At 47.9% G+C, this 22,738-nt stretch overlaps 2 protein-coding genes and 2 long non-coding RNA genes across 5 annotated transcripts in view; 2 read left to right on the plus strand and 2 right to left on the minus strand.

Annotated features, from left to right (window-relative positions):
* Nucleotides 1-5,552, minus strand: part of NRF1 (nuclear respiratory factor 1) — a 57,175-nt gene extending 51,623 nt beyond the window's left edge. Inside the window, exon 1 of the mRNA XM_048301274.1 lies at nucleotides 5,494-5,552. The gene's annotated coding sequence lies outside the window, so the exon portion shown is untranslated. The remainder of the gene's footprint in view (nucleotides 1-5,493) is intronic.
* On the plus strand, nucleotides 5,440-7,642 carry LOC125324839. Of its 2 annotated transcripts, none has more exons than XR_007203135.1 (2): nucleotides 5,440-5,480; nucleotides 6,893-7,642. It is a non-coding gene; the product is annotated as an uncharacterized LOC125324839 (long non-coding RNA). The 2 variants fall into 2 exon arrangements; XR_007203134.1 differs by lacking the exon at nucleotides 5,440-5,480 and adding an exon at nucleotides 5,816-5,940.
* Nucleotides 7,643-16,636: 8,994 nt separating this feature from the next.
* SMKR1 (small lysine rich protein 1) lies at nucleotides 16,637-19,365 on the minus strand. The gene is made up of 3 exons (XM_048302130.1): nucleotides 19,257-19,365; nucleotides 18,566-18,624; nucleotides 16,637-16,914 (listed from the first exon to the last, which is right to left on the minus strand). The coding sequence occupies exons 2-3, from the start codon at nucleotides 18,566-18,568 to the stop codon at nucleotides 16,711-16,713; spliced, it is 207 nt and encodes a 68-aa protein (XP_048158087.1). The 5' UTR covers nucleotides 18,569-18,624; nucleotides 19,257-19,365; the 3' UTR covers nucleotides 16,637-16,710.
* Nucleotides 18,459-22,723, plus strand: LOC125325249. Its single transcript, XR_007203247.1, has 3 exons — nucleotides 18,459-18,644; nucleotides 21,326-21,508; nucleotides 22,560-22,723. It is a non-coding gene; the product is annotated as an uncharacterized LOC125325249 (long non-coding RNA).
* The last annotated feature ends 15 nt before the right edge of the window (nucleotides 22,724-22,738 follow it).

Below are 22,738 nucleotides of genomic sequence, written 5' to 3' on the forward strand. Positions count from 1 at the left end.
GACCGTGAATTTTTATTTGCTGCTACATTTTGTACTTCAGATGCCTTTCACGTCTCCCCACCACCACCTCCATCTACATATGCTTCCGATTATCGGGGCTGAAGTATTCCAACCATTCCCAGGGAAATTCACCGTTTCCTTCTGGAGCAAGAGACCAAATCCACTGATTTGCCCCCAGATCGCTGGGAATGCTCATGATGCAGAATTAATAAGCCTGAAAATAACCCAACTTTCAACCCAAAGCAACCACAAGAAGAGCTCTGAGTTCACCAGCTCCTTCTAGGAAGGGAAGGGAGCGGCACTATTTAAGTCCCTTCTCCTTCCAAAGGGAAATCAGGAGTTAAAGGATTTTCTTGGTGCCCAAGGAAGCGGCTGCAGAAGCAGCAGGAGACTCTAATGGCCGACACCAAAAATAAACTTCTTCATTTGCACAGCATTTCTCAGCATAAATAAAACATGGGCACTCTGGGCTGTGGTCTTGCAAGTATTTTTGACCCAGACTAGGGGGAAGTTTTCCAAGCCTGGAAGTCATCCCTGTTTGATTCCTTTAATTAGATGGTTATGCAATGAACAGTGGGAGGGACTCGGTTACTTCTGGATTGGCTTCCTTGGTCACATTAGTTACAAGCAAACGTGGTCTGTGAGTGAAAATACACTTTCTTGGTTTTTTCCTTATGCATTTGAGGTCAGATGAATTTTGCAGGACCAAAAAAGTTGAGTTTCCCTCCTCAGGTCTGTAGGATCTGAGCAAGCCATTTATAATTCATAGGCACCACAGGCAGCACACAAACAGGTAAAATAATTCACACATCTGCCTTGCAGAGGCTGAGAGTCACCAACACCCAACAAAAATAACGCTCGAAACCAAGGAGACACCTGCTTCCACCCTCCAGCACAAAACCAGGCTCCACTCCCCGCCAAAAGCAGCACGGGCCCTGAGAAAAGGGTGGAAAACAGGAAGAAAAGGAGACTCTGGCGTTCCAAATCCTACTGATTTGGAATACACCTTCCATCCTGAAGCATCCTCAGGATGTTTTTGTACAGCTACGTCTATTTTTTTTCGGGAGGGAAAAAACAAGATGGAATTTCATTGACATCAAAATGTCAACGCGCATCAGGACGAGCTGCGAGCTCCACCAAACACAGCCTGCAGCTCCCCGTGTTCCATCTGGCAGTAGAAGGGATTCCCTCTTGGACTCCTTCTCGGAGTCTGGCAGCAACCCATCCACAACAAACCCAGAGCAGCCTCAGAGTCCTTCCCAAAAAAACTGGAATGCAGCCTGAGCTCCAAAACCAAGCAGGGGCACAGCCTTGGTTACCTGGGCACCCTCTCACGCTCCCGGTGAGAACACAGGGACTGCTCCTGGTTGTAGCTGTGCTATTCCCAAAGGAAAACAGGCTCTCAGGAAAACAGGCTCTCTCCAGCCAACCCTCCCCGTGGGACTGTCCACCTGGCCACTGGATCAGCCCCAGCAGTTTTGGGGAAAAAAAGCAAAAGTAGAGGGACCAGAACCAGGGAAAACACAAATTTTGAACCCCATTGCAATCACTGCAGTGGGTACAGAACAAACCTGAATTCCCCCGAAGCTGGAAGGTCCTGCACGGCCCAGGTTTAGCCTGGAGTGGTGAGAGGTTCCTCCAGCCCTGGCACAAAGCTCTGCCCAACTCTGGACTTTAAACCCTTTCCCACGGCCCACTACAGCCTTTAGGCTGGAAAAGCGGTGAGAATTTCTGGTGGAAGCTTTAGGTTCAGGAGATAAAAGACACCAGTGCTGTTCTGAGTTTCACAGCTTGCAGCATTCGGAAACCAGAGGGGTTTTGCCAGGATTTATTTACCTGGCTTGGATTCCCAGGGAAAACAAGATGCTGAAGAGATTCACAAGAGCAGGCACACAAATTCCTTCACTAAAATAAGTGATAAATGGATCGGGGCAGGGGTGTGGATCCACAGTCAACAGTGGGAATGTGGGAAACCACCGCACTGATGTAACAAACAGCTGAAATCCAAACCCTGAGAGGATGGATTCCCTTTAAACACACACAGACACCGCCCCAGTGCCAGGGCCAGGGTGCCACTTCATCCAAGGGAATGGCTGGAGCTCTGTCAGGGGGGTTTAGCAGGAGATCAGGAAAAGGTTCTGCCCCCAGAGGGTGGTGGGGCACTGAACAGTACAAGTAAAATCCCCACTGTGCAGCAGAAGTCATTTTAAAACCCAAAAAAAAGGTGGTTTATTTTATTAACTACCTCAGGCACTGGGTAATGACTAACACAAAATATCTGAACTGTGTTTTTTTTCCCACACATCAACTTCAGAAGCGGCGTAAGGAAGATAAAAGTCCAAGGCTGAATTTCACGGAACTCCCTGCACCGAAAATCATCAACACAGCCCCACCATTCCTACTGACAGCATGAAATGTTCTTATGTAGAAAAGTCTGGATTCCATTTTCTTGATAAAAGAGATACAGGAGCACAGCAGAGTTCACTGTGCCCTGCTGCCTTCCTGGAAGACAATTTCCCAGATCCGAGAAGGGTAATGCATAAAAAATAATAATTCCCACAGCCTTTGAGAGAGAGAAACTGCGTGGAAATCTCCCTTCTTTGGAAAAGCAATGGAAATATTCCCAGAGCTTGTACATGCACATGGCAGAAGCTGGACACGACACAGCCTACAAGGGAGATGGACACAAACAGTGGTCCCAGGGCTCCCAGTCTCGGCTCCTCCACTCTCCTGGGGTTCCTTGGTTTCCTTTTCAAGGCTGAAATATTCCAGGCCTGAGCTTGCCAGAAGTGAAACTGCCTCGTTTAAGGCTGAGAAAAGGTGATTCAGGCTCCTGAGCGAGAGAAAAGTTATGAAATTCCAACACACGAAGAATTCCTCAGGCCAAGACACCCGCGGGCTGCCAGGTGGACATCGGAGCAGCTGCCCAGGCACGGGGCTCCTGTCCAGGGAATTCCAGACAATTACCTGAAAAACCCCACCGTGGCCAACCTCCCCCAGGAGCGAAGTGGCCTTTGCTCATGGAATCATGGAATTGTTAAAGTTGGGAAAACCCTCCAAGACCGTCGAGTTCAACCATCAACTCAGCACCGCCGTGCTCGCCACTGAACCACGGCCTCCAGTGCCACATCCACAGGTTCTGAACAATTCCAGGGATGGGGAAGTGTCCCACCACCTCCCTGGGCCGTCTCCACAGCTTAATTCCCTCCGTCTTCCCACACATTTTCCTGATGGAGCCACACGGAGGTGCAATCCTTAACCCACACCAAGGAGTCCCACTGGCAGAGCTGGGTTTTCCAGGATGGCTTAATTTACTTCTGGAATGGGATGGCTGTTGTCCTGGCCAAGTTACCTCCATCAGACCACACACTTCCTAAATCCTAAAATATTCCAAGAGCTGCACAAACCCCGCACGGGATGAGGCCCAGGGCTCCCAAGCTCGCCGTGTTTATGGCCTGTGCACAAGAGGTCATCGTAAAACCTCACAAAAATGATGTGAGGCCGCTGAAAAACAACTGGGATGCAATAAAACTCCATGAAAACCAACTGAGACGCTCTGTAAAACACCAAACACGTGCAGAAATTACAGAGGAAGATGAGAGGATTTAAATAAACACTGCACTGTAACACTTGATGGAATCATGGAATGGTTTGGGTTGGAGGGGACTCTAAATCCCACCCCATTCCACCCCCTGCCATGGGCACGGACACCTCCCACTATCCCAGGGTGCTCCAAGCCCCAGTGTCCAACCTGGCCTTGCACACTTCCAGGGATGGATGAGCAAGATTAAAACCCCGAAAAAACACTTTATATAATCCTGGGCTTTCCAAAGGTACCATCATCACACACTTCCTCTTTCACCCTTGATGGAAAAAAAAAAAAAAAATCCTTGCTCCCAGTTTAACCACCAGCCCGAAAACTTCAATTAAAAAGATGAACAATTCTCTCACCCATTTCCCCAGTATTTAGGCATTGAAAGTTCACTGTGAGAGAATTTAAAAAGGAGCAATTGTGATGTGGATGAAGGAGATGATGAGACAAAAGCTAACGTGAGGATGAACATGAGTTCATACTGGGAATCCTCTCAGGACATGGGAAGAGGGTCTAAAACTGTGCCTGGAAAGCAGCAAAGCTCAGAGACAAAACCACAACAGCCAGGCCCTGCCTAAGGAAAAACCCCCAAATTTTCCCCAAACTAGAAATAACAGTTCAGTGGAGAAAAAAAAATAATCAAAATATAAAGCAAAGTTCCCAAACTTGAAGCGAGAAAACATCTCCCCACGAAACGAAAATCATCTGTAGCTGCAAGAAAGCTGAGACATGGTAACCTCAAACGCAGGAAGAGTCCTGAGCTGAATTATTTCTGTCCCTTAATTATTATTTACGCTAAGAAGGTCCTGAGCACCTCAGTCACAGCCAAGTCTGTCCTGAGCCAGATGTTTGAGAGTCCTTTTTTGGGTATATTAATACATACCCAGTTACACCCCTTTTTTACAGGCCATTTGCACCCCTTTTTTGGGTATATGAAATGGAGGGGGGGGTGAGTGATTAACACGTTTCAACTCGCTCCCAACCTCCTGTACAAAAGGAGGAAAATTATACATGTAGGAAATGTGAAGAAAAATAAAGGGGAGGGGGAAAGGGGGATAAAAGGGGAAAAAAGAGGGATGATAGGAAAAAATGGTGGGGGGGGGGGGGGAGGGAGAATGAAGGGGAACTTCATTAATGATCTCAGAGGTCTTTTCCAACCTAGCTGGTTCTGTGATTCTGGGGGGAAAAAAAAAAGAGGCGAAGTGGGAAAAAAACAGGGGTCAAGGAGGAAAAAAGGGGGCATGAAGAGGAACAACAAGGTTGGACTCATTTATCTCTGATGCCTTTTACAACCTTATTGATTCGGGGCGGGGGGGGGAATGGGGGGGATGAAAGAAAAAAAATGGGGGTGAAGGGAAATAAAAGGAGAGGTAAAGGGGGAAAAAAGGGGGTGTGAAAAGTAAAAAAACGGGGGTGAAAGCAAAAAAGTGGGGGTGAAGGAAAAAGGGTGGGTGAAGGCAAAAAAAAGAAGAAAACAAAAAGGGGGGAGGGGGGGTGAAGGGGAACAATAAGAAAGCATAAAGAGAGAAAAAAAAAAAAAAAAAAAAAAAGCGGTGGGGAGGGCTAAAAGGAAAAAAAGAAGGCGATCCGAGAATACCAGGGAGAACGGCGAAGCGAAAAGCCCCGCCAATGTCTGCGGCCGCGGCCCAAGTTCCCCGCCCGGCCGGGCCCGGCTCAGCCCGGGCCGGCGCTCCGGGGCCGCCCCGCACCCGCCGCCCCCCGGCCCGCTCCCGCCGCCGCCCCGTCCCGGCCCCCCCGCGCTGCCCCGGCCCCGGGGCGGCCCCGCGGGCCCGGCGCGGCCGGGCGGTCGCGGCCGCCGGGGGAGCGGGCGCGGGCGGCGGGGGCCCCGCGTTGGTGCGGCTGCGCCGGGGCTGGAGGAGATTGCGCGGTAGGACGCTCACCTCAGAGCGGCTGCGCTGCGGCGGGCCCGCGCCGCGGGGCCGCGGCGGGCGGAGGGCGGGCAGCGGGCGGGGGGCGAGCGGGGCGGCGGCGCGGGTCGCCCTCGGCCGCCGCGGTGGCGAGCGCGGGAGGCGGGGACCGGCGGCGGCGGCGGCGGCGGAGGAGGCCGGGGACAGCGAGAGGGGGGGAGCGGGACGTATGGCGTCATAGCGCCGCGCCGCCGCCATCTTGGGGAGGGCGAGGGCGGCGGGGGCGACCATGAGCGGGAGGTCGGGCGGGGGCGCCATGTTGGGGGGGGCGCGCGGGGGGCGAGGGCGGCCGGCGCCATGTTGGGAAGGTCGCGGCCGTTCCCGCCTCAGGGGCGCTGAGGGACGCGGGGCCGCGGCAGAGCGGGACCGTCGCAAAAAGCCGGTTTGACGTGGAAATCGAGAGAAAGCGGTTTAAAACAGGTGGGGGTTTTGCCCCCCTCCCCTTTTTTTTTTTTTTTTTTTTTTTTTTTTTTTTTGTGGAAAAATCCTGTTTAAAATGGAAGTTGTGAAAAATATCAGTTTAAAATGGAAATTGCGGAAAAATCGGTTTTAAATAGATTTTTTTTTGGCCATATTTTTGGTGAGAAAATCCAGTTTAAAATGGAAGTTAAAATAGAAATTTTGAAGAAATCTGTGTAATTTTTTTTCTATTTTTTGTGAGGAAAAATATCACATTGAAAATGGATTTTTCTTCCCTTTTTTTTTTTTTTTTTGTCAGAAAAACCCATTTTAAAATGGAAATTGTGGAAAAAGTCCACTTCAAAATGGAAATGTTTCCCTTTTTTTTTGGTGAAAAAATCCAGTTTAAAGCAAATATTTCCTTTTTTTCTTTTTTTTGCCCCAGATCCAGTTTTAAATGGACATTTTCCCTTTTTTTTTTTTTTTTTTTTTTTTTTTTTTTTGTGGGAAAACCAGGTTTAAATTCGGATTTCCCCCCCATTTTTTGTGGAAAATTTCAGTTTAAAATAAAAATTTTACTTTTTTGTGTGCGTAAAATCCAGTTTTAAATGGATTTTTTTCCCCATGTTGTTGCAAAAAAATCTGGTTCAAATCATGTTATTCCCCATTTTGTGTGGAGAAGTCCAGTTAAAAATGGGAATTGTTTCCATTTTGTGTAGAATTCACAATTCACCGCTCGCTGTCCCCAGGCAGCGGAGAGGGTCAGTGGGACTTAATGATCTTAAAAGTCTTTTCCGATGTAAAAGATTCCATGGTTTAGGGAGTTGAAAAATAAAGGGGAAGGATTTAAAACACAGAGGGGAAGGGAGCTGAGGGAAATAATAAAAACTGGTGTAAATCTGTGGGTTTTTTGAGTCTTGAGGTGGGACTTGATACCTGATTCCCTGAACATGTCGGATTTGTTTTTCCTTAGGAATGACGTGGAAAACACAACAGGAACAGGCATGAGGAGAAAAGCTGGTGAAGAGCAGCCTGGAAAGCAAAATATTTTTAGGGGTATGCCTTCATTTAAGGGATCATTCGTGTTTATTCCGTGCTCTGTGCTGGAGGTCTGGTGGATCAAAAATTCCTTGGGCTTTTAATGAATCACCCCACAGGCCTGGCATATCCCGGGATCTCCACAGGGGGAAGGTCCTGCAGAAAGGTGGATTTAGGTGAGCCACCAGGAAAATCCCACGGGAGTAGGATGTGACAGTTCTGGAAGGGCCTCGGGACAGCAGAGTGTGAGGTTTTAGGAGCAGGTTGGACAAAGCACGGCTCAGGAATGCTGCAGGTGCAGCCGCTCCTGCCTCGGGCAGCGGGGTGGGTGATGGCATTCCCGGAGTCCCATCCAGGTGCGCATTTCCAAGGCTGCATGGTGCTGATGGATTTGGAATGGGCTGCTCCATCCGTGGGATTGGGAAAGTGCCCCCCATCCCTGAGTCGGTGGCTGTGGAGTGCTGGGACGTGTGGTCTTTTTTGCAGAAGGCATCCAGGAACAAAGCCTCTCAGGAACAGCATGGATATTCATTTGGGATGGACTGGAAATGATCCAAAAAGGCCTCGTTTCCCACTGTGAACAAACTAACACTTTCTTTTTGGAAAACTGAGCATTAGTGCGTGCCTCTCTAGGTTCTCCTGGATATCCAGGCTGTGCTGGGCCAGAATCCTACGTGAAAAGGTTGGGAAAAGACTGATTGGGAGTACAAATGTGCCTGTGGCCAGCAGAAAGAAGGGAGCCATGGGAATGCTGGAGGCTGGTCAGGAAATGCCAAATTCAGTGTTCAGGGAAAGACTGGGGAGGAACAACGATACACGGTGGGGAAAGGTTTAAATGTCCACATCCTGGGGTCTGGGAAGAGAAAATCACAGAAAAATCTCAGAATCGTGGAATGCGTTTGCTTGGAAGGGAATTTAAGGGTCATCCAGTTCCAGCCCCTCCAATGAGCAGGGACACCTTTTATTATCCCAGATTTCTCCAGCCTTGCCTTGGACACTTCCAGGGATGGGGATTTCACACCTGTGAAACAATACTGACTTTGAGAGACCACAAACAGCATTTTTCAAGCGTTCACGGTGCAGACTGGAGGGGGAAGAACACAGCCACAGCTCCTTGGCCTGTTTCTTCTCTCCCTCTTTTCCAGATTAAAAAAGGCAAGTGGCATCCACCGCTTTCCTTTCGCGTGTGTCCTTGCAGCAGGGGTTGTTCAGGAATGTGCACTGAGCCGCCTTCGCACGGCTCATAAAGAGCCAGGATGATTTTCCCTACTCCAGGGAGAATTTTGCTGGTGCAGTGAGTTTGTTTTAAGTGGCTCTGGCCGGGCTCTGCCTTCCACGGCTTCTCTGGGGCTGAACCAAGGCTGAGTTTGGGGATGATTCCTGTAGTGAAAAGCTCTGTTAAAGATTGTAGTCCCCAAAATCTGTAATCGTTCTGGAGAGCTGCTGCTGGGGGGATTTTGGATTCCTGCAGCATCTCCCAGCTCCTGTCAGGGCTCTGCAAATGCACTTTTCTGGTCTTACATCTGAATATTCCCTCTCTCCACGTAGTTCTCCCCTTTTGCAGACACTCCTCAGATACTTTCAGCTTATTTTCACTTCTTATTTTCAAATATAGGATATAAATAAATGTAGATATAGTCTGGGCAAGTTCACCACAGAATGGTTTGGGTGGGAAGGGAACTTAAAGCATCTCATTCTACCCGCTGCCATGTAGAATTAATGGGGAGACAAAGATCAGACTGAAGAAGGGGGAAATGAGGTGGGAGCTTGTTGGCAGGGAAGCCGTGCCCTCCCATCCCCACGTGGTGCCTGAAGCTGGTGTTCACACCAGCTTTTTTTTTTTCAATCGGTTTTTAGGACAGGCGTGTCCTGACTCATTTCCATGCCAGTGGCTGCTGGAGCACTTGATAATCCCAGTTCTCGAGTGTGGGACAGAGCTGGCAGAGCTCCAGGGAGCCCCAGGCTGACACCTCCTCAGCCCAGCTGCCGTGATCCTCACACAGATGCAGCACACAGAGCTCCCCAAAAACGTGCTGCTGCAGTGACTTCCTACAGAGCTGCCAGTCCGCTCACCGTGAGATCCAGCTTCATGTCCAGACTGCTTTCCTTAAGGAAATAAATGCCCAGAGCAGGCCCTGAACACTGATTAGCCCGAGCGGGATGTTTAGGATGTGTTTTTGTTGCGATGTCCCCGTGGCTGGGCGGGTGTCCGCTCACCATTGCCCGGGTTTGTGTCAGAGGAGCGGGCAGGCTGAGCTCCGCGCTGGGCACAGCGATAAGCTCCAGACGGCCGCGCTTCCTCCCCGAAGAACTCCCCAGCTCTGCTCCACTCCCCCGCCTTGGAGGCACCGCCGGGCTGGAGGCAGGAGGTGTTTTTGTCCTCTGAGGCGCCCAGAAGGCACAGGCTGGGTGGTTTCCTTTCAGACAAAGAGAGTATAGCACACAATTTTACCCTCATCATCCAACACACCAAAGTCACAGAGTTTTTCCAGTTTTCTCACACCCCTTTCTATGGCCTTTAGCCCAAATTCCTCAGGACTAAGCCGTGGCCATGCTGATTTCCCATGTGAGGAATTTACATTTCTGTAGCCATGCTAAATTTTAATTTGCTTTCTCAGCAAAACCTTGTGTATCAGAGATTTATCTCACCAGTGTTCCTGTACCTAAACAAGACACCCAGGGCTGCTCTAAGCCCCTGCATACATTTAATCAGAGGAATCCCATCCTGAGCTGCTCTTGCTGTATTCATCCAGATAACTAGTCCCGGCATTGATGCAGACATTTAGATTTAGGGAAGATCAATCCCGTGAATCCCAGTTTAGCAATACATGAGAAGGAAAACCGCAGGTTGGAGGTGTTAATTGTCACCTTGTGCTGATGAAAGGGCAGCAGTGTGGAGAAGGGAGGAAAGCAACAAGAATAACAGGTTTAAAATATGTAACAATATTAAAGGGTGGAAGGAGTGCACTTTGTTACCGTAAAGAGCTGAAGGGAAGGGATTTTAAGGGAACAGGGACATAACAACACTCACTTCATGGAAGATCAGTGTAAAGGCAGCGTTGGGTTCAGGTGAGCTCAGGATTAGCACAGTTCTGCCATGTGCAGGAATGGGAACAGTCCTGGAGCCACCTGAGAGGTGAAGGACCCTGGGACATGCCAAGGGACACCAAGGAGCTCACCAGAGGCACCCCAGGAGGTCACCAGTGTGAATCCCACAAACATCTCCTCTGATCTCCTCTCCTGAGGAATCTTGCAGCGCCAGGCTGGGGAGAACTTTTAAGACCTGCTGAAGCATTCTGAGAGGCCCCAGCTGTGGTTCTAGGGGAGAAAAGCAAAATATCAGCTGCCAATATAAGAGCTGGAAGTGTTTCCTACTCTTCTGCCTGCTTTTCTGGTGATGGGAACAGAAACTGTGCAAGGCACATGAGTAAGACAATGGAAAGGACGAGGAATTGATAAAAGTGTGTGGATTTCCAAGGAAACAGAGCTACTCCTGGGACAGTTCCCAAAGGGCAAGCTGTAATTATCAGGTACTCCCTCAAATATTGTATCTAATTTCAGGAAGTTCTTCCTGGATAAAGTATCTCAGGAGCCAAAACAACAGGTGACAGAAGCTTTCAAGGACCCCATCTCAGGCCGTGTCATTTGAGAGGAGTTGGAGCCCATGCCAAGCTCGATGGTTCCGACTGGACTAAGACCAAGAGCCTGGTGCTTTGGAAGCTCCAGAATACCCCAGCAGAAGACACCTGTTTTGCTGGGTGTTCACTGCCTTAGCGGCTTGATAAAATCTGCTGCCAACCCAATCAAACCTCACAGACAGGAAATCATCGTCCTCAACAAGGCCCTGCCCTTGTCTGGTGGAAATAATTCCATTTGGTACAAGCAAAGCGCTCCCGGTTGCTCCTCCCCAGCCACCTCTAGTGAGGGATACCTTAAACCCAGGATGGGAAACTCGCAGCACCATCACAGGCAAATGTCACAGAGCAGAGATTCCCTCCAGACGGGAAGATGTTACAGTTTCAGGGAGGTCGGTCTGGGTCTGTAATGTTTTGAACTGCCATAAAGAGAAACTGTAAGAACCGTCACAGACCAGGTTTTGTGTAAAAACCAAAGGAGCCAGATCATTCCTGCTGTGCCCTGGGCAATCCAAGTCATTGTCACCATGCCTTCTACACCCAGTGTGTGCCACTCTGGGAGCAATCCCTCCGGTCACATGAGCATGTGGGGGCAGATTTATTCTACAAACCTTTTTTTCAGGTTGAAACAAATCAAAAAAAGTCTTAAAAAGGAAATTACTTTTTTCGGGAATGATGTAATTTAAAGAATGAGCATCTTGCCATAAACATGACAAAGAAACATCAGAGTTCTTTGTCTGTAAGTGGCCATAATTCATGTGCCCGTTTCCCATCTCCTTTTATCCCTGGGAGATACCAGCACGAGCAGCTCAGCACCCACAGCTGTGCTACAAACGTGCAAAGCAGGGCGAGATAATCCACATTTAAAGCCTCTTTCAGGTGTGTTCAGGCCATGTCACCGAGAAACCTCCAGGAAACCCCAACTGCAATAACTGTAATTTAATTGCTTCACTGATACAACTTTAACTCAAACATCTGATTTAACATCTCAGTCTGCACAGAAAAGTCTTATTCCAGGCTGATTATCTCCGTACATCACAGAACAGGCACTTCCTTTTAAATGATGTGGGAAAAGTGCCCCCAAGAGTTGCATGACCTACTTGAATCATCCTGAGAGAGAGAAAAAAAAATTAAATTCTGAAGTTAAATGTAATTTTCAGCTTGTACTAAACCGCTTTAAGTGTTTTTGCTTTCTTCAATAATCCGTGTGCTCCTGTCTCCCTGCTGACATTTCCTGTAGGATTGTAGGAGCGCTTGGCCTGTCCTTGCAATTTCAGCTATTAAAAATACTCCAGTATTCAGCAGTAAATGCAGGTGAACTTTTAAACGTTTAGGTCACGAATTTCCACCAAAGAGCAAACTGCTCCCTGCACAGCACATAATTGTGGCCATTCCAAGGAATCTGCTGCAGCCATGTGTGGCATTAAATATTTTCCTCATTTTTCTTACACATTTCTCTCTTTTAGTGCCGGTTACAGCTCAAAGACAAATGCTGACACTAAGCCAGGCTTTTGCATAAAGAAGATTTCACACTTGGTTTACTTTAGCTGCATTGTGAATATATCAGACTTTAACAGTAAATTTAAAAATTCCTTTGGATTGTTTCTCCTGAAATCACGTGGCAATAACCTAAAAGGAACACAGCAATTTTAAAGGCCTCTATTTCATTTTAAAATAATTAAATATCAGGACTCCTGAATTCCCTGAACACCCCCAGAATACTACTGGATAATTATGCAGTGGGTAACACACCAGGATGTAACAAACCCATCCCAATGTTTGACCTGGGAGACTTTGGTACCTGCAGGTGTCCTGCTACCTGCACAGCAACCACGTCTATGAGTTCTAGTATTTCATTCCTTTTTCTCCTTTTTATGACAATTACAAAAGCAAAAGAGAGAAAAAAACAACTCATGTCTTTAAAAAAAAAAATCTATAGTAAGTTTGCAGGAGAAAGCCTTATAAAAAGCCAGTAAAATAGGGATTTTTTTTTTTCTTGAAATGGCACCAGGGCAGCAATACAGTGAAAAATGAGCAAATAAGAGAGGAGTTAACCCACTGGAAACTCTATTTTATTTCCTTCTGCTGACACTATTTAGTGCCAACATTTAAAAAGCCTCTTGCAAGGAAGTTTTTCTTTAAAAATTCTCCATAGGAGCCTCTTTGTTATGGAGATACCTTTTATGAGGAAAAGAGTCCTCAGCTATCCATCCTCCCATGGAGCTGGGGAGTAACAGCCAGGGCAGCTCCTCAAATGAGAACTGGGACAAAAGGATCGCTGCCCCTTCTCAAGCCTTTCTTACACATCCAAAGATCCACGGTGCTTTTCCTTGGCTGAAATAATGTGCAAGGAGAAACCTGGCAGTGCAGAAACACTGGCTGAAGGGAAGGGAAAGGACAGGCAGCTGCTCACATAGGGCTTGAAACACCCTCGTTCCAAATGTGGTGAATAATCTCTTTCATCAAACCTTTCATATTTATATATATCTCCACCACTCCCATCACAGAACAGTCCTGGAACTCTCCCCACCCACAAACACACACATCAACATCTCCTGTATTTTTAACAGCGGGGCTTTGGTACACAACTTCCCGCAGGAAACGTGAACCAACAGTGGCAGCAGAGCACAGGAAGCCCCAACACTACAAAAGTTTAACTCCCTGCAAGACCTGACACACGTAACACCACCAACTTCCCTGTGCCAGAAAACAAAGTGCATCTGCAGCTTGCAGATTCCCCTCACAAAACTCTTTGTGACTTACTCATCATAAACTCAGCTTAAATCCTGCACCCCAGCAGGCAGAAAAGCCCATCTGAGAACCAAAGACTTACAGGTTGGGATAAAGCAGAAATAGCTGCAACTGTCACCCTGCAGCTGTGGGGACTCCCTGTGAAGTCACATCCACGGGAGCCAGAGGCTCTCCCTCAGAAGTCATGGCAGAGCCCACAGCACTTTTAAGCAAATTGAGCCATGTGAAGTCCAAACTTTTCTTTAGAGATGTCTCTTGGTCTTTACGAACCACCAGGGAGCCGGAATTACATACAAAATTCAGCTGAGAGGTAAAAGGAAAAAGGAAGGGGGGAAAAAAAGTGTTTCATTTCTCAGTTTGGGATGGTTGGGAGGGTTTTTTCATCTGTTGTCAAAGAAGTGAATGGTAGCTTTTCAACTTTTCAGATCCACTAGAAAGCAGAGTCTTTGTCCTTTGCACTTCACTGGTCACCATCTGGAGTGTTCAGCTGCATCATGCTGCAATCAGAATTTTTTGTTGAAGAGAGAACATATAATAATATTTCACTCTTTGTTCCAGTAAATTTTGGATACTGGAACTTTGGAGTCTTGAAATGTTTGTAGCTCCAGCTTACCACAGACATAAAAATGGCCTTGCTCACTTTGAACCATCCTTAACCATGTTAAGCAGCTCCCACTTCAGTGCTCAGAAATATCTGTCCCTAAAAGCTCTGTGTGGTAAATATACCATACAAAAATCTACTTTCTTGGGGTTTAATTAATTTCTTAGCTTGAGATGGTGAACACAGAGGTTGCAAGAGATCTCTGGCTTTAGAAGGCTGATACTTGGAGGAAATAGCTGCGACTTGCTGCGACCAGAGACTTCCTGGTGGGTGGTGGGGAAGCGAGAAGGCGAGTGAACGCTGAGGAGGAGCTGTAGGTGCCCAGCTCAGAACAAACCGGTGCTGCAAACCACATCCCTGAGTCATCAGAGCAGGCCAGCTGCAGGGAAACAGGAAATCCACTGGCCTGGGTGTCCATCCTGGGGACATGGGTTACTGGTGAACACAGTGCTGGTGCCAGGTTGATGGTTGGAGCTGGTGATCTTTTCCAGCTCAGAGCTTTTCCATCCTTAACGATCCTGTGATTATTTTCTTGACGTGTTGTGAGAGATTGAAGTGGTTCATGGCTTAGATATTGCTAAAATCATCAAAGGGCTTTTGCCCACTGTAGCAAACTGGAAAGAAACTGCTGTCCACCTGTGACCACCCCTCCCCAGGTACCCCTACTAACTGGGATGTTGGATCTTGAACCCGGGATAAGACAAAGGTGGTACTTCTGTCCAGTTATCCCAGGTCGGGGAAGAAGAATGGATCCACAAGGGTAGGAAGAGAGACTGTCATGCTGATGGCTCAAACATTCAGGGGGAAGTTGCCAATGTGCAAAGCGACCCGCCCAGCTGGAGAGGGCAAGCACAGCCCAGCTCAGGCTACAAACTGATCAGGGACACCCCTGTGAACCGGGCACTGCCTCTTTGTCCTTACTCAAGGGAACTCAGCTGGGATAACTCCCCTGCCCGGGGAATATCGGGACATTCACAGGTAGCCCAAAGGTGTTCACCTCTGCTGATGGGCCATAATGGGCCATAGTGGACTGAACCGTGCCGATATAAAAGGCAGCTGTATCATCCTAGAAGGCGTCAAAGAGTCCCGAAGTGTCCCATGACTCACAACATTCCATCATCCAGTGTGAAACTCCCCGCTTCAGGGGAAATGCCTGGGTGTTCCCACCTGAACCTGAGTGAATATAAACCCAATAGATTTTGTGTTCCCTGCATTTCCCCTACCCCCTCCTCGGGATTTCCCCTCATCACCCGGTGGATCCACTCTGTGGTCATCACTTCGACCAACAGACACGGAGATAGCAACAACCAAGTCTCATCACGAAGCCTGTGGGTGGTGAGATCCTTGTCCTCATATCCTTTCCCTCTTTCTTTTCCTTATCTATTTTCTTAAGTGATATTTTTATGCTTTCATATTGTCCTATTACTGTTGATAATAACAGCCCAAATGGGTACATGGCTGTTTTCCTGTGCAACCAAATTGCTCTAAAATAAACCCTACATATACATACATATATATATATATATATTTCCAAACACCAATTTTACCCTTGGCTTTCTAGGGTGGGTTGTACCACATGAAGATGAAACAAACCCAGTGGAGTTTGCAGTAAGCTACAAATGACAGTAGCTGGCTGACGAGCAATGCCACCAATTATAATTATCCCTGGTCAAAACCTCCTCATAGAAGGAACATTTTAGGCTGGAGAAACAGCACCAGGATTTCCAGGCCTTTATTGGCTTGGGTTGATGATGTTAGAATTGACTGTTACCTGTAACAGAAAGGTACCTGGAAGTTGGAGGGGTGGAAGGACTTGGGAGAGAGGCACAGCTTCCCTCAGCGTGGTGCTTCATGATTTATCCAGGGCTGTGTTGAACACCCGAGGAGGAAATGCAGCACAAGGGCTCTGAGCTTGTGGTCTCCAGCCAGGATGTTCAGGCTAAGAATGATCACAGTAAGTGACAGCCTGGGCATGGGGGTTCATCACCGCCTCTGCTGGGTGTAACAGAATCACTGACAAACCTAAGTCAGGTTCCCAGAATCATTTGGGATGGAAAAGACCTCCAGGATCATCCAGTCCAACCCGTGACTGACCCCACCTTGTCCCCAGCCCAGAGCCCTGAGTGCCACCTCCAGGAATTCCTTGGACACCTGCAGGGATGGGCACTCCAAAGCTCCCTGGGCAGCCCCTGCCAAGGCCTGAGCTCCCTTTCCATGGGGAAATTCCTGCTGCTGCCCACCCTGCCCCTCCCCTGGCCCAGCCTGAGGCCGTTCCCTCTCTCCTGTCCCTGTTCCCTGCGAGCAGAGCCCGATCCCCCCGGCTGCCCCCTCCTGTCAGGGACTTGTGCAGAGCCACAAGGTCCCCCCTGAGCCTCCTTTGCTCCAGGCTGAGCCCCTTTCCAGCTCCCCCAGCCTCCCCTCACATGACTGACACTCTCAATCCTGCCATGGGCTCCACTTCCTGAGCTCAAGGAGGACTCAGGGACTCATCCCATGCATAAGGAATGGCAGCAGTGTGGGTAAATCCAACCCCAGCACAGCCCTGCCGAGGCACAACACCCCATTCCACACAGACCCGGGGGTGAAGGGCCACAGCTGAAATGACAATGGCACAGTGTCCCCTGCCATTTGTCACTCTGGGCTTGAGCTGTAATAAAAGTGTCTTTGTACAGACACAGCAGTGACCAAGGAAAATATTTGAGCTGACCACTGCAGAGGTCAGGGCGGGTTTAATCACAGAGGAGTCTTCACTGGGGAATTTGGTTTTCACTTCTTTTTCTTCCCCTTCTTCTTGAGAGAGCCAGGCCAGGGATAGCCTCGGAATTCCAGGAAGGCAGAGGCGTTGTGAGAGATGTAGTAAGCGTTGAGCATGGCAGCTGGGCTGAAGAGATCCACTTCTTTCACATCCTTCTTCCCACCCTTTTGAGACTTTTTGCCTTTGCCGTCCTTGGGTTTTTTGGTTTTGCCTGCCTGCAGAGAGAAAACGAGCACAAACCCACTCAGTTCTGGGTCTTTGTTGTCTCACTTCTGGGTAGAGGATCCCAGGCTGAGAGACTGAGAGAGCTGGGAATGTTCCCCTGGAGAAGGGAAGGATCCAGGGAGAGCTGAGAGCCCCTTGCAGGGCCTGAAGGGGCTCCAGGAGAGCTGCAGAGGGACTGGGGCCAAGGCATGGAGGGCCAGGAGCCAGGGAATGGCTTCCCAGTGCCAGAGGGCAGGGCTGGATGGGAGATTGGCAATTGGGAATTGCTGGCTGGGAGGGTGGGCAGGCCCTGGCCCAGGGTGCCCAGAGCAGCTGGGGCTGCCCCTGGATCCCTGGCAGTGGCCAAGGCCAGGCTGGAGTGGCAACTGGGACAGTGGAATGTGGCTGGAACAAGATGAGCTTTAAGGTCCTTCCAGCCCAAACCATTCCACAATTCCATGATCCCAAGACATCCCAGAGCAGCTGTTTTGTTCCATCTTAGTCCTGGCTCGCAGCATTAGCTCAGAACCCCTCACCCAGACCACAGGACTTTGTGGTGGTTTTGCAGAAGGACTCACAAGCATTAATACAACTTTCACCCAACCCCTGTTTGCTCTGGAGGCTCTGAGAACCTCTAAGGCCATCAGACTGAGCTAATCAGTGTCCCCCTGTGCTTCTATCTGGCTAAAAAAGGTTTGTGCACAATGGAAGTCAAACATCCTTTTCCACTGATTTTTTTTTAATTAATGCATGAGGGTGCAATCCTGAAGTAACTTGGCCTGTGTTCATCCACTCCCGTGTGCCTCTTTGTGACTCTGGATCTTAAACCAGGAAAGCAGGACTCCCTCCTACAGCTTTCATGGCTCTGGGATAGAGCTGCTCTCCTACCACTGGTGGTTACACAAATCCAAACCCATGTATGCAGTGTTATAACTTCTGAAAAGTCCTTTCATAGCTCAGCGCTACTCGGTGCAAAAGAGACAAATATTTGTGCTCCGAGTTGTGAGAGTAGAATAAAGGGCACAATCCTCAGGATCACCTGGGACTATGGTGTGAAAAAATACGGACAGGTAAAGAAAGATTTTTTTAAAAAATCAAATTTTCTCTCTAAAAGACACAAATCCTCTAATAGAAGCAAAATAGAGAAAATAAGAGTGTAAGATGCAGCTGATGGCAGATTATTTGCAAACTGAAACTACCTGACCTCAGACATATGTTTGAGACGAGTACAAGCCTCCTTCACAGACCTTAACTGGACAGAATTTGGGGAATACTTCACATGCTGGAATGTGCCTCCTTCATGGGAATGTGCTCATGTCAGATTTTGCAGCCAGTCAGTCACCTGAGTCCCACTCCTTGTTTGCCAAGGGTCTCTGGTGGATTTTGTGAGCACTTGTAGGTTCCTGGTAGGAATTCAGCCTGTAGCTGATCTTTCCAAATATAAAAGATGCTTACAGGCTTCGTACAATATGTACAAAATTCTACGGCCTGCAGCCAAGAACAAAAAAAAGCTAAAAACCAGAATTAGGTTTATACTTGCATACAAAATGAAATTGGGCAGGTCTGTTCTGTCTTGCAGCTGTGGGAAGGAACCTTCTGGATATTAACCCTTTTCCTCAAAAAAGTGGTATCAACACTTCAGAAGGATCAAAGGTGTTTTACCATGGCTGAGTCTTTTTACTGAGCGGCCAGGACTCCACATCAAGCCCTGGAGATGGACCCTGCAACACAAAATCTCATGGTGAGTTACACATGAGGTGTTAAGCACCTGTGTCTGTGTCAGTCCCCATTAAACTTTAAAGCAAAAAAGGGAAAAAACAGTCCCCTGCAAAACCAGGTCGAGGTGGGTGATCCCTAAAAGCTGATACCCACCTGTGAAATCAGCTGCTAATTGTCAAATTCCAGGACTCTGAGCTTTTCAGCAAAGCCCTTGAGATTTCCAATGACAGAATCTTGTAAAAGACCTTCAAGCCCAAGTCCAACTGTTCCCCAGCACTGCCAAGGCCACCACTGATGCCAAGTGTCGCCAAGCATCACACCCACACGGCTTTTAAATCCCTCCAGGGATGGGGACTCCACCCCTGCCCTGGGCAGCTGTGCCACGGCTGCGCAACCCTTTTAGGGAAGGAATTTTCCCGATATCCAGTCTAAACCTCTGACACAACCTGAGCCTGTTTCCTTTTGTTCCGTCCCTTGTTCCCTGGGAGCAGAGCCCGACCCCTACTTGGCTGCCCCCTCCTTTCAGGGAGTTGTAGCGAGTGAGAAGGCCCCTCCTTAACTTCCTTTTCTCCCCCGGCTGCCCCAGCCCCACTTCCCTCCCTCACCGGCCCGTGCAGAAACGGCAGAATCTCACCTTCCTGTCCCCACATCACCGCGGCTCTGAAGCGGCCCCGCTTCCCCCGCAGGGCCGCCATGACCTCCCCTCCTTCCCCTCAGCGTCGCGTTGTCATAGCGACGCCGGGGCGTGGCCTGGCGCTGACTGACAGACCCGCGTCCAATCCGCTGCTGACACGCCCGCCCCTCGCCCAATCAGCTGCCGGGGGGCGGTGCCCGCGCGGGCTTCCCGCCACTGCCGCCGTCACGGGGAAAAGGGCGGGAAAAGCTTTGAGGGGGATGAGGGGAGAGGCCGCCGCCATCCCCGCCCCTGTCCCACCCACAGCCAAAAGTCCCAGGGAAGCGGCACCAGGACGCGAAAAACCCCCCTCACCACAGCTTGGAGCTGAGAGGAGGAGAGGAGAAAATCGTGCTTTCCGAAGGTCTTGCAAAGATTGGTGTTTGGCGGGCTGTTAGTGGAATATTCGCGTTATTGCTGTGTGACACGGGGGAATCTCTGTTTAAACACCTGACTCAGCCTCCTTCACAACATAAATATTTAAAGCAACCTCTGCTTTGCTTCCTTTGAGAGCCACAGTTCCGGACAGCAGGCCCTGAAAATGACGTGTAATAGAGGTTGGATGTTTCCAATAAATCCCCATAAACTGAGGTCTGCGATAAAGGAAAGCGATGGAGGCAGAGGGGTCTGAGGGAGGGACAGGGACCTGAAGGGCTCATTTTCTTCCCTGCACCTTTTTTAGACAAAACAATTTTATCCAAGGGTTGTAATGCTTCTAAAGGCCGGGTGATTTTTAAATTTGGGAGAAAATATGGGAGAGAGGAGTCTCTCCTGCAACCCTCAGCACCAGATTTTCACTTGCAAAGTACTTAAAAAAAAAAAAAAAAAATCAAAAGGCACAAGTGAAAAATAGCAGCAGGAGCTGAATTCCCTCACAGAAAAAAAAAAATAGCTCGTAATTGCAGAATTACCAAACTCCAACGAACACATCAGTGAGTCTGCCTAGATCATGGGTTTATTTTTACCTTTGACTTTAACCTCCCTAAATGTGCGCTCTGGCGTAGGATACATTTAGTCCTGTTTTAAATCATAGAAACCCCAAACCGTTTAGGTTGGAAGGGACCTTCAATATCCAGTGCCACCCCCTACCATGGGCAGGGACACCTTCCACTATCCCAGGTTGCTCCAAGCCCATCCAACCTGTCCTGGAACATTTCCAGGGATGGGGAATCCACAGCTTTTCTGTGCCTCACCACTCTCACAATAAAAATTTTCAGAGGAAACTTCCTTCCTTCTTCCCTAATAGCAAAAGACTTGGTAGTGTAGCTCAGGAAAAAGGTCTGCGGATTTGGCAGTAAAATTCTCTTGAATATGCTTTGGATAATGAAAGAAAAAAAGAAAAAAAAAATTATTTCCGCTGTGTTCAGGGAAATTTTGTGTCATTTGTATTAACAAACCACATGGCATGAAAGAAGCAATCATAATTACACTAATTATCTGCTTTTAGCAACGACAACCGTCAGGAGACCACATTGTCATTATCGAGGCTAAAAGGAAGGCACAGCAGTGAAGGCACAAGCACTGAAATATTCACTCAAGGAGACCAAAATCAGCCTGTGCAGTCAAATGTTGTGCTTTGTGACAGTGCTTGGACCTGGCTGCAGAACAAGCTGCTGTTTACACATGCAAGGCTTTGATAAATAATTAAGGGAAGCTTCTCAAACTCCAGAGTAGAATAAGCTTGACCTCATACAGTCACTGCTGTAGTTACAAGTGGATAAATACAGAGTCAGCCAGGATATCTCGGTGTTGTTATTTTTATGGAAATAGTCACAGAATAAAAAGGAGGGATATTTTTTTTTTTAACGCTGCCAAACTGAATGGATGAAGGCTAAACCCCTGTTCTTTTTGGCCTCAGCTGTGGTGTCCATAGGATCACTCTCTCCTTTCACAACTCTGAAAGGAACTTTGTATCTTTGCAGCCTTTTGTCCCTCACTGAAATTTGCATTAAATTCACCAACCAGCTCGAAAGTTGCTTAGAGAAGACTGAGAAATTAATAACTTAAATGCATTTGCTTTATATCCCTAGGAAACAGGAAGAATCGACATGAAAACAGAAGAATCTGTGCTGAGGTGCTGAAGAAAAGGACTTGCCCACAGCAAAACTTTCAGCAACCACCTGTAGGGTGAAAACAAAAAAAGTTCTTTATGCACCAGTTACAACAGAAACTGGGAACACTGGAGGGTTCCTGGAACCAACAGTCATGTTGGGGTGAGATAACAGATGTTCCTGCAGCTGTGCAGAAACCACCCAAAACTTTGTTCTGAAACTGCCTTGCTAAACATATAAAATGATTATTCCTTAATTGCTGTCCCCCAGCTCTTTTGAGAATTTTTAAGGAGGAGAAAATCCTCCTTGTGAAGCAAAAAAGTTTGAAACTGCTGCTTGCTTGCTGTGGAGGGACATAAATATTTCAAATAAAGGTGTAACCTTTCCCTAAGTCACTCTTTTATGCAGAGGTTCAGGTTTTCTGTAGGGATCTCTCTCTGGGAAGCAGAAAATGTGGTGGTGGTGCTGTGAATAAGTTGTATTCCAAGATAAGTTTGTACCATGCTCCAGCTCAGAGATATTCAGGTTAGAATTTGTATTTCTAATATCTCTCAGTAAAAATAACAGGCACTGAAAAGCACCATTTAAATACAAAATATAGAAAAATGCACGTCGGGTATGTACTGGTTATTTTTTCCCAACATTTTGTGGGGAAAAAAGACATTTTTAGGGGAAAAAAGGGTTTGAGCCAAATCCCAAGGGCTTTTCTAAGTTTCTTTAGTAATTCATTCAATTTTCCCCTTGAAGATCAACACCTTCAGGACCTTAGTTTATTAAACTAAAAGGTGTGAATTTGATAGGAAAATACAAGATGAAATATCAGACAGAAAATCCTTGATTTTCCAGCTGCTTCTGGGCTCTGGACACCAGCACGTGCTGAAAATAATTTTATTTTTACTCTGTTTCTACTACTAAAATATTTAACAGAGCCTTTATCATCTGCCATCTTTGGCTGGGGTTTGTTGTTTTATTTGTGTTTATTTAATCTTTAGTCTAATCGCTCCCTGGAGGCTCTGGGGATCACAGGGAAGTGCCTGGTGCTGTGTTTTAGAAAGGGAATTAAACGAGGAGCTGCAGAGCTGGGATCCCTGAAGGACAGCACCAGTCTGGATTTCATGCCTTAGTGCTTGCAGAGGCTCCACTGATTTTTAAATAACTTTTTAATTTTTAACAAGCACAAACACAGCGCATAATGCTGTTTTTATTTTTTTAGAGTTCTACGGATTCATCGGAATGCAACGTCCAGAGTGTGTCAGACTGAGGCCTTTCTGCAGCAGAGGGAGAGTGGAGATGGGCAGGGGTGAGAGCTGAGTTTGGGGGATGCTTTCATCCTTAAAAAACAAGCAAAGAGAAGCTTTTAAATTAAGACATGGGAAGAAAAAGCTTAAATAA

The sequence above is a fragment of the Corvus hawaiiensis genome, chromosome 4 (assembly GCF_020740725.1).
Source record: "Corvus hawaiiensis isolate bCorHaw1 chromosome 4, bCorHaw1.pri.cur, whole genome shotgun sequence".
Lineage (NCBI taxonomy): Eukaryota > Metazoa > Chordata > Aves > Passeriformes > Corvidae > Corvus > Corvus hawaiiensis.